An 11,767-nucleotide genomic window follows, 5' to 3' on the forward strand; every position below is an offset into this window, starting at 1 on the left:
TCTCCTGTCAGATGTCTGTCGATGAGATGACTCAACAGTGCAGCTGCAGTGATGGAGGTCTCTATGCTGCAGGCAGGATGCTGATTAGCTGCTAGCATTGTGATATTTCCCTGCACATACAAAAATATACTTATGCATTAAAGGGAGAATGGCATATTATTCTGCCAATCTATGAGTGCCATAGATGGATGATTAATGCACTTAAAATGACAACAGAGGCAGTCAAAAATGCAAAAACATAATGAACATCATCACAGATGCTTAATTGACAGAGCAAACTTATTTGCATCATTTAAAAATATAGGTCACAATTTTTCAAGCCTGTCTTAAAGCAACGGTTAGGTGTCTATATGAACAGTGAAAGAGGTTTTCTTCACTGTAACTATTCCTTCTGTATATACCCTTATATGCTTTTAAAAAATCCCCTTCAAATGTGCTTACAATGTAAGTGATGTAAGTGATGGGGGCCTCAAATGCACAGTGTGTTCACATTTTGTGCAAAAATGCATTTATAAGTTTATCTGAAGCTTATATCAAGTTATTTAATCATTCTCTATATAATGTAAGTAACCTCTTTTCACTCTTCACTTCTTTGCATCCTGTTTACAGTTACAGAAACAGTTTCATAAATACATTGTCTGTCCTTGTGTATATTTCTAAAGATTGTGTTATTTAAAAAAAAATCTAAGTAGCCACATTGAGAGGCACTGAACTAACATCAAATCCCTTTTATGGATTTTGGTTTAGATTCACCTGTCTGAATCAGTCATATCAAGTAGATATCTGCCACATTTACATTTTACATTTACTTTTTAGCATAAAATTCCCTCTTTGTGTTTCCTCTGAAAGTGTTTCCTTGTTGAGCTGTGTTGGAAATAGAGTAACAAAATGAGGCACTATGGCACTAAAAAGACTGTCACTTTGAAAGATATCTACTTCATTTGACTCATCTGGACAGCTGAAGCTTCATATTAACTTCAGATAAACTTTCAAGTACATTTGCGCATATATGAGGCTTGTGGATTTTGCCCCCCTTCACTAACATTGTAAGTGCATTATGAAGGGATCTTCTAATGGCCAGTATGAATCGGAGGAATGGTTATGGTAAGAAGAACCTATTTCAGTGTTAATTTGGGCACCTGACTGTTGTTTTAAGACAGACTTGAAAAATTGTGAACCCATCCTTTAATCTGCTGCAATCTACTTGTGGAATAATATGTGTGATTTAAGAGGAAACTCTTTAAAATTATACTTACCAAAGTGTTTCTCTGCAATGAGAAAAAATATTCTGCAATGTAAAAGCATGGGGAAAGCTTCCAGAAGACGAAGGGCAAATTCTTAAAAACAGATTGGATAAATCGTCAACAGATTATATTTTATATAGGTCTACTAAATTGGTTTATTTGTGGAATGACTGCTCTTTTAAAAGACATTCACAATGACTATTTTATAGAATATGAAGAATACAACGTTTTTGAATGCTAATTTTTGATTTTTCTTGATTTTTTCACAAGTCAAATTTGTACATTTGCATATTCAAAGAGGTGCATCAGCTACAGGGTTTAGAGGGTTGTTTTGAGTTGTATAATCTGGTGTGATTTATACTCTGTCAATGAATAAAAGTACAGTGTATTCACTTTTTTTACGTTATTTTGAAGTAAAAAAGGTCTGTTTTGTCTAGCAGGTAGAGTTGGTGTCAAACCTTTCTTGTAGGCTATTTTACACTTTTGTATTTCAACCTCCTCTCTGTTGCTCTGTGACTAAATAAAGTCTGGCAAGCTTCTGTTTCACGGCGGTTTACAGCATGTATACCATACTAAAAAAAAACAACTTTCTTTGGTAAAAAAGTGGACAGTTTAGAGCAGAGATCCACACACACGGGAACTTCTCCCCTATTCTCCTCGTCTCCACTAGGGCCGCACACCACTCTTTTGTCTGTAGGCTGCTGCGGTGGGACAGTGTGTGAAGGCAAGCTGGACTAGCCATGTTGTTGTTGTGGCTGTAAAGCTAGAAAATTACTGTCGATGAAGTGACTGACTGTGATCCTGACTTTTGGTTTTTTTTCTGTTGGACATAAACTAACTGAACGTAAGTTGCCACCGAGGTTTATTTCAAGGTTTATTCAGGGTTTTTTTCTTTTCTTGTTGTAAGATACAAAGTTGGCGACTAGCTGTTAATGGCTAACGTGAGTTTGTGTCAAAGACAAAGTAGCTAAAGTTAGCTAGCTAGTGTGGTACCTCTGCAAACATGATAATGACTAGCTAACTACTTCCACAATACGTGTAAAGTGGTTTATTACAGTAATAACTCATGATAAATTGACACTATCACAGTCTTGACTCTCCTGAAGCGTATGTAGTTACTTAATTTGGATAAGCTAAGCTAGTCAAACGGTGAAGCTAGTTGTTATCGGCACTGCTATCCTCCGTATCGTTAACGTCAGCTTTCAGGATACATTTCGGTACTACTTTAAAAGAGCACTACCCATTTCCATTATATTCTACCTCATGTGTTTGCCGTATTTACATGTGTGATTACTATCTGGTTGCCCCCCCCCCCTTCCAGATCTCGCCTTACAGGACAGAAGCTCGGTTGTTCTCTTCGTCGGTATCACTTGCTAACATCCATGTTAGCATTTAGCCTGTCCGTGTAAATGCTGTTCACTAGAATGGACCTGTTGAACTCTCAGTTCCTGGACAAGATGAACAATAACATCGGGAGACTGCACTATGAAGGTTAGTTTGGCATAGTTTTCTTGTTGAAATGTGTCCGTAGTCTGTGTTTTATTTTAAACTGTGTGTAACCTAAAATTGACACGTTAGTTGCGGGTTTTCTGAACTACCAACAAACTCCTTTTTGATGTGCGACTGACATTAACTTTTACCATTTACCGTACTGAGCTCTACGTCTTTCATACTGTTCATATTCTGACTTATGATTAGTCTCTGCTCTAATTCACCTTCATAAATTTGTCATTAGTTATTAATGAATGTCTGATTAATCCTTAATGAAGCTGTAAGAGCAAACTGAGTGTATTATATTTATTTATGGGGGGGGAGACATCATTGTATATCGCCCAGAAGTACATTTTATAGAATATTTAAAAAATGTCAATTTTGGCGGTTTTAATAAACTGTAAAAATGGGACAAATTTGACCCTCAACAGTATGTAAGGGTTAGGTTAGCATAGCTGAAACTGGTAAGTGTTTAACATAATGATGAATAAACATAACTTTTAGGTAAATGTATGGTCAATTTTATGTTTTTAGATCTCACTTTTTTTTTTCAAATTAAAAATGATATAATTTATATCACAAGAGGGCAGAAGTGGTGTGGAGCAGTCTTTTCAGTTACATGTGACACAGTGCCAGCGATTGGATTGGAAAGATAACTTTTTTCCACTTGACAAATGTACTATAGAAAACCTTGGCGTTTCAGTATCTTTACAGCACATTGTTGCCCTGAGGCAAAAAACAATATCTTGTTGTGGGAGATTTTATGATGGATACATTTATTAAGGGACCCCCAACCTCCCAAAAAGAAACCATTTATTCATTCATTAATTCAAAATGGTTAATTCGAAATGTGTTACAGGGGGTTTCAGATAAACTTTTAAATGTATTTTTAAAACAAAATGCCTGTGTTGACACACTGTGGATTTTGTCCCCCATCTCTTACATTTAAAAGCACATTTGAAGAGGATTCAATTGTCAGTATGAACACAATGATTGATTACATTACATTGATTATTGAGGAAAACCTATTTGAGTGTTCATATGGGCACCTGACTAATTTTAAGTAGTTAAGTAGTTTTAAGACAGACTTAAAAAGATAGAGAACCTATACTTCAACAGTATTTGTGCACATGAGGGAGGCAAATGTATCCAAATCAGTTATAAGCATAAAGTAAAAAGTTGTGCCCAGGAACTTGACAATGACACTGTGTGTTGTTGTATATGCACAAACAATTTTCTCAGTTTTTATGCCTCTGGGCTGTACGTTCATTCATCCGTCTGTCCCGTCACAGCAGGGGTGTCAAACTCATTTTAGTTCAGGGGCCACATACAAACCAATTTGAGCTCAAGTTGGCCAGACCAGTAAAACCATTGCATAATGACCTACACATAATCAATAATACATATATTATAACTTTACTAGAATTGACAACATGTTTGACATCCCTGCATTGATATCTCAGGAACTCGAGGCAATATCATTACATCTGGCACAAATGTCTACTTGGACTCAGGGATGAACTGGTGATAATTTTGTGATCAAAGATCAGGGTCACTTTACCCTCACAAAACACATTTTTGGCCATAACTCAAGAATTCATACTCTCTTATGTTTTAAAAAAAATATTATTAAATTCCTTTCAAAGTTCGTCACTACAAATATTGTATCTGGATAGACATAGATGTAAACTGCTCCACTCCACTACCCCACTGGTTGGTGGAGGCATACCACTGCAGACTGGTATTTCTAGTTAAGAGTTGATTTTGTTTCAGAGGTGAATGAGTTGCTTGTCTGTTGGCCAATTGATACCAATAAATCAATGTCATCTCTGGAGACTGTTAAAAAAGTCTTTCCATATTAAGAAAGTCAAAAGGGTAATCTGGATCAGGATTTAGTAGCCTTTTCCTTTTTAATGCTTTGGATGACATGTAGTGTAATAAAATGCATGATATCTCATAACCTGGCAGAGTGTGAAAGTCATAATTTGCGATTGTGGAATAACCACTGTCTACATTTTTTGATATTCATCCAGCACAGTCCCAAATTTTCTCCTTTGGGACCACAGGCATGCAAGCTATGATTTTTAGGACTGAGTAAAATGTACTTAATTGAACATTATTCTGCTTTGCCCTGTATAGGCGATTAAAATTGTACCAATGATGGTTCTCACTAACAGTGTAGAGAGACTTTCTACTAAGCACTGGATCATAGTTATGGTTTTAAGGACAACACAAGCTAGCCTCAAAAGTCCTGTTGCTAAGTTTTCCAAGGCCATGACGATGCTAAATGTAGACACATCAAACAATAGTAGTTGATTTGCAGTGTAGAGTCATGTACCTACTCTGAGGCTTTAACCTAAATTAAAGTCGATTATTTGTGCTGATTTCTTTCCCACAGATGAGTCCAGGATGCCCTCCCTGCCCACTGCCATGTCCAACATGAGCGGGCCTCCTGCACACTGCCCAAGCAAGCGGAAGTATGGCGAAGAACAAATGGAAGACCGAATCAACTGTGATGATGACCACATGACCAAAATGAGCAGATTGTTTGCCACTCAGCTGTAAGTGTTATTATCCTGCACCAGTCTTGATGCTTTTGGTCAAACTCATTTAGTTTTTTGTGGTGTAGATTTATTCATCTTTGATCCACATGATGAGTGTTATGCAGCTACATGCAGTTCAAAGAATGGTTTTTTTTTAAATGATTGTACCAAAAGATACATTATTATGAAGCCTGAACTGCCAGATGTTTCCTTTATTTGTACATCAACTTAATGCTTAATTTTGTGAGACAGTCCTTTTGCCACAGTGGTTAAAACAAAATATTTAGTTGACATTACTGTAGTGAAGGCCACACTAAAACTCACATTTGTGCCTAGAGCTTGAAAATTATATCTCAAAGTTGGTTTGTTTATTTTGTCTGGCTAATAGAAATGCTTATGATAGATAATCTTACAAATATTATGTTTCCGTATTAGAGGTAACTTCTATGGAATCATATTTCTCATTTCTCCAAACCCAAACATACGTATTCACTGCAATATTCAAACGTAAAACTATTCAACTACCAAATTCCAATAAATTGCTGTTATTTTCAGACCCTGACCATGTCCATTTCATCTCATGGAGCATCTTTGCTTCACATCTCTCTCACTACACTCCCCCTTCAACATCTCATCATTTAAAAAACCTCTGCCCTAAACAGATTAGTGTATATATTATACATGTTGAATAGCAGGTTAGTTTTTTTATTTTTATTTAGCAGTCCTCTCCTGAATGGAGGGTGTCAAAATGTGGGCGTCTTGGCAGTCATAAGAAATGAGAGAAGACATGACAATCGATATATCTTTCCAAGTCAGGAATGCAAATGAACAGCTGTGCACTGTCATTTATCCACCTTGTTCATAAGCTTCTGACGGCAAATTAGATTTAAATTGTCCATGAAGAAAGATGAAAGTGTTTGTGGCATATGTTAAATTTGTGCTCTCTTTATCAAGGGCCCGTCCCTCTGCTGGAGACAACCGTAATGAGCACTGGAGCCTGAGTCACAGTCCTGTGGAGCACATTACATCCTCGTCTAATGGTCTCCATGGAAACCACCTGTATGCTTCAATCTCTGGCTATGCTGTAGATCAGCCTCTGGCTCTGACCAAAAGCAGCCTGGACATTGGAGTTGGGGGCAGAGAGAGGTCTGTCATAGGCGGGCCTGTAGAGCGGCAGCAGGTATGTCATACTTAGATCAGATGTTCACAGTGACAAAAAAATATAATTAAAAGACACTAAAGTGTAACAGATTAGTGAAAACATCTGTTCTCTTTCTCTAGGGGATTTGTTTTTTAAATTGCAGCTTTACAGAGTATCATGGTGGTCAGGATAAGACCACAATAAATTTGATAGCCAGCTCAAATGTAATGGTGCAGATCTGTGAGGATTCTTTTTTGTTTTTTACTAACCCTTACATATTATTGTGAGTGTTTGCTGAGTGTTGTTTTTTTTCCACCTATAGAATCGCCCCTCAGTTATTACTTGTGCCCCTGCGAGCAACCGCAATTGTAACCTATCCCACTGCCACATGAATGGCTGCTCTCCCAGCCCACCTGCTGATGAGAGGAAGACCAATGGTAAGCTTGTTACACACATTGTGTAAACTTTATCTATATGTATATTTGTTTCCCTCTCTGCAGTATTGTTTTGTTAATGAAACATTTCAGATGAAAGGGAATGAAATACATGTTGTGAGAATGAACATACTTCTAAGACCAGAAGAACATATGTCATATATATTTTCATCTAACTCTGCAACAAAGGGAATCAGTAATTGTAGCTGTGATGTTTTATGTATTACATGTTAGTACATGTTTGTATGTTTAACTCGTGTTTTTCTCTCCTGTTCCCCACACAATGTTATTTTAGCTAATACAGTCTGTGATCCTGTGATTGAGGAGCACTTCCGTCGCAGCCTTGGGAAAAACTACAAAGAAGCGGAGTCTGTGTCCAACTCTGTGTCCATCACTGGTTCAGTGGATGACCATTTTGCCAAGGCACTGGGAGATGCTTGGCTCCAAATCAAGGCCAAAGGTGGGGGTCATCAAACCCCAGAGGCAGATCCATAAAGCTGAGGGGAGTAAACATTACAATCACTTCCTTGGTGTTCATATATGAGAGTGGAGATTGTCCACCGTCTTTTTCTTGCCAAGCATCAACTTCCTTTAGCCAAGAACAATATAAGACATATGATGCTCACTTAGCCTGTTCATTTGTGGACCTCGAGGTAAACCATTTATCAGAAAACTCAACTCAGATTTGGACTCTAAAATTGGCAAAGTGTCTCTCCTGAAGAGAAAAGAAATCTTGCATAGTTGGGTTGACAATGTTGGCTGTGGAAACTGTACAATCATAGATTTTATGTTGCATTGATAATGAGATTCACACAGTGGTCAGTTGTTTAGGAGCTCATGTTCTGCTTTACCTGCCTTTCACCTACCTTGATAGCCAAAGAAATTCCCTGCCTTTTCCATCAGCATACAAGCCATAGAAGTGGTTTTCTCACTAAGTGCTAACCTTCTTATTGTTTTTGTTTTAAAATCACACTGCTTTTAAATCTTATATTACTTGAAAAGGAATTCCAGGTCTCATTTGCACTATTACATTTCTGACCATTTAGGTAGCAGGTTACCTGTGTTTAAAAAAATGCGACTTTTGAAATTGTGATAATGCAATTAAGGCTCTGGTTCCTCTCTGCTTTCTGAAACACTAAAATTAATCTAATCCTGAACTGGACGTATCCACTGTTAACTAAATAATTTTAGTTTCCCTTCTGTATGCTCACTGTGGCTGATTACTTAGTAAACTAATATCAATCATAGTAGATATCTCTCTAACTAGGAAGCATGTTTCAAATAGCTGGATTCTATTACAAACCTTTATTCTATACTATATATTTACTCAGAATTTATTTTTTATCTGTAACATTTTAGAAATACTCACTGCTGGTACAGTCGTACTCAATATATTTTTTGTATCTGGTTTTCATTACTATATGTAGGTGTATAACTTAGCATCCATCTACAAATCACAGCCTCTGGCAAGGTTGTCTGAATGCAGTTTAATAGGCTACATTGCTTTGTTATTCTATGGAGCTGGATGCTATTGCCTATACATGACTGAATACAGCTAAATCTCACCCTCTGTAGCACAGTCTATTAGCAATGCCTTTATTTATTCTGAACACGTTAGTTTCATGTTGACTTTTGGTAAAACGTAGGGACAACAGAATTCTAACTTTGATTTGTTTCTCATGAGAACGGCAATGAGACGTCTCCATCGATTCAATGACAAAGCAGTTGATTTTGTTTAAAACTAAGAATTTAATGCAATATGGGTGTCCTTAATTCACGAGTAGGTATCAACATCCACCATGACTGTCACTTCAGTTGTGTTTAGCAAGTACTGTTACAATTTTTTGTGAGTTTAAATCCAGGTCACGTCATTGTGTGAGCTGCAAAAATCTTCCTTATCATGGAGAAAAGATGTAAGTGAGTCACAAAGTATTTTATGCAGTTGAGTTTTGTTTAAATTAATTTCTCACCCTTTTGAAATTCTCTACTTATAGTAGTGTAACCTATTTGTCAACACTGATTAAGATATGGTATTGTAAATTCAGATTTTTTAAAATTTCAATTGTCTGTGAAAACAAACATTTGTATTAATATTCTACAGTTTTAAAATTGTTACATACACTATCCTGTCTTTATATTTTATTTTACTCATATAAGACTATCATTGCGCCGCGCGGAATGATCATAGATGTTTTGTTTCTATTAAGAGTAGTGTACTCATATGTAGCATGGAGGTTCATTATCTTCTAACCATGCATTTCATCTTTCTAAAAGTTGATTATTTTCCCACATTTGTCAGATAATGAATAAGTGCAGGAACACAACAGTCTTTTGATCAAAGACTTTCTTGGTGCAGTTTCAGAAAGACCTCTGTGCTAACAGTTTAAAGAGTTTGTTTAGCTTTCTGCGTGTACCATAGTGGGATTTAGGGCTTATCATGGGATCTACTTGTTTGACACAAGTAGGTTTTTCAGTAATATGTTTGGGGTATTAGTCCATTGTTATTTAATTGCTATATTTAGATTATCTGTATCTCAAAGACTGTTTGCAGAAAGTACCTGCTCCATGTGTCAACCACATAGAGGGAAAAAAAGCAACATTTGTATACTTATGTCCTTATTTCTCTGGAAGAAAGCACCACTGTTTTGTACTTAATTTCTTCCAAATAAAGATACAAATGCCTACCTTTGCATAGGCTGTTTTCTTGTCATCCCCTTTAAAAAAATAAACTGACTTACTGCTGTCATAAGAGCAAATAATATATGTATGTAGTTTTTGTTGCATATTTTTAAACTTGCTGTCACAATCAATCTCATTTCCTCCCATATTTTTCACATAGTCAAATTCAAGTCAACAAAAATCTGTTTTTTCTCTCCATGTAAATGAAATAGGCATCTTACTTTAGTTCAAGCGTAGCGAGAGGTAGTGAGTCTATAATTATTGGAGTATGATGACAATATAGTGTTGAACTTCAAGTAAAACTGGTTATTTATGAAATGTGTAGAGCAGGTTTATGCCTCTCTCTCAAATAGGAATGTATTGATAGAAACGCTACATAGACTTCTCAGTGTTGTAGACACTCAAGTCAATAAGGAGGTGGTTACACTGATTAGAGAACCTTTCTGAACCAAGCAATCAGGCTCACTGTTTTCATTGGACAAATGCTGCCACTGAAAAAAAAAGATTTCTCAATGTTAACCAGACTTTGTTTTAGAGGGACAAGCTGATGACAAATGCTTTATTACAGTAAACCGTAGAAGCTAAGTCTGTGATTATACCTACAAGTACATTCATTGATCTTTGTGTATAAAATGTTATTTCTGCTAATTTCTAAACATTATGTGGATCTTTACAGTGTTTGTTCCTTTACCCACAGTCCTGTCTTAGAGCATCAAATACTCTCTCCTGTAGGCTTGGAAAAAGGCTGTAACAAAGAAAAGGTGGGTAGTATGAGGATGGATCTTGTTTTGCCTCACTTTGTTGACCTTCCTTTCTTTATCTATCGTCCTGGGGGTCTGTAGAGTCTACAGCATTGACAATCAAGACAGCAGCTGTAACTCACTTGTCCCAGTTGTCAGTAGAAAATAAACAGAAGTGTATGCTGGAAAACATTTTTTATAAAACATGCTTTAGGAACTGTTGCTTTTTTAGATATAATGACGAGTCGCTCTCTTGTCCCTGTGTCTTTGTCCTTCCAGTTTCAAAACACGTATTCATCAGTTTTCCAGTGAAAAACTCAAAGCATGTTGAGAAAGGTATATTTAATGCCTTTCCTTTTCTACTTAGCAACTGTGTGTGTGTGTGTGTGTGTGTGTGTGTGAGAGAGAGGGAGAGAGAGAGAGAGAGAGAGAGAGACAGCTTGCACGGCCAAGTTATCGTGTTCTCGACAAGCAGCTGGCGTCTTCCCCCAGACAGCACAGTTGAAGGCTCTTTGGACTCAGTTGGCCATAGATGCTGTTTGGTTGATTTGGTGTCATGGTAACTAAAGACTGGATAATTGCTGCTGGGAAAATCCATTACTTTTAAAGTCAGAAAAGGAGAGATTATGATTGATGACTCAGTGTTTCTCGATTCAGATTTAAGCATTGACCTCATAGGGAAAGCATTTTAACATCCACATTATTATGTTCTAATGGAAATGGGGTAATATGACAGATAATTCAGACATGGCAGGAGCTGGATTGTAGATTAGCTGACTTCTCTTTTCCGACCAGCAGATGGCGGTGTTAAACCACTAAACAGCCCTCACCCAAAATTCTCCAGTCCCTGGAGATCAAACAAAGACATGAGCTTCATCATTCAGGGAAGATTGATATGGATGCAGCATTTCTTCAATGTGTCTCTTAGTAATGTGAAAATGTACTTTGCATGTAAAATCATATATAGGTAACAAGATGTTGCTTTCATGGAGAGAGCAGAAGGCATTGTAGATATTACTCCACACGACTCTGAATCTCCTGGCTCCTGGTTTGAATGATCTTTTTTAACATTTCTTTGTAGATGCATGTATTGGAAACATGGGGTAGGATTAGCATATCCACTGTTAAAATTTAAGCTATAAATAGAATCCTTATAGGCTGAATGAAAATGTAAATGAGTATACCTCCACTTCAGTTTGGCTAATTTGAATTTGCTGAGCACCATTCATAAGGCAAATCTTTGAACTAGAAGGGAAAGATCTTTCTTTTCTTTCTTTTTGGTTGTTGTTACTCTCACCCCTCAGGCTCAAATCTGCTCAAAAGCCCCTCCAACAGACCACTGCCATCACGAGATTAGACCCAGTCATTCACCAACCACAATGTCCCTGCTTCTGCTGCACCATGCCTTCCAAGGAAACCTGCTCTTGTGGGATTATGGTGAGGGGATCCACATTTTTCTGCTTGCGCAAAACCAATCGTGGATATACTCACACAC

General features: G+C 37.0%; 1 protein-coding gene across 1 annotated transcript; it reads left to right on the top strand.

Annotated features, from left to right (window-relative positions):
- The first annotated feature begins 1,967 nt into the window (after window positions 1–1,967).
- On the top strand, window positions 1,968–9,571 carry vgll4a (vestigial-like family member 4a). The gene is made up of 6 exons (XM_053318420.1): window positions 1,968–2,088; window positions 2,566–2,735; window positions 5,134–5,296; window positions 6,233–6,458; window positions 6,742–6,856; window positions 7,149–9,571. The coding sequence occupies exons 2-6, from the start codon at window positions 2,654–2,656 to the stop codon at window positions 7,346–7,348; spliced, it is 786 nt and encodes a 261-aa protein (XP_053174395.1). The 5' UTR covers window positions 1,968–2,088; window positions 2,566–2,653; the 3' UTR covers window positions 7,349–9,571.
- The last annotated feature ends 2,196 nt before the right edge of the window (window positions 9,572–11,767 follow it).

The sequence above is a fragment of the Scomber japonicus genome, chromosome 4 (assembly GCF_027409825.1).
Source record: "Scomber japonicus isolate fScoJap1 chromosome 4, fScoJap1.pri, whole genome shotgun sequence".
NCBI lineage: Eukaryota > Metazoa > Chordata > Actinopteri > Scombriformes > Scombridae > Scomber > Scomber japonicus.

Coding starts and splice junctions, on each gene's coding strand:
- vgll4a (XM_053318420.1), top strand. CDS start 2,654: ATGCTGTTCACTAGAATGGACCTGTTGAACTCTCAGTTCCTGGACAAG. Junction 5,297..6,232: donor AGATTGTTTGCCACTCAGCT/GTAAGTGTTATT, acceptor CTCTTTATCAAG/GGCCCGTCCCTCTGCTGGAG. Junction 6,857..7,148: donor TGATGAGAGGAAGACCAATG/GTAAGCTTGTTA, acceptor ATGTTATTTTAG/CTAATACAGTCTGTGATCCT.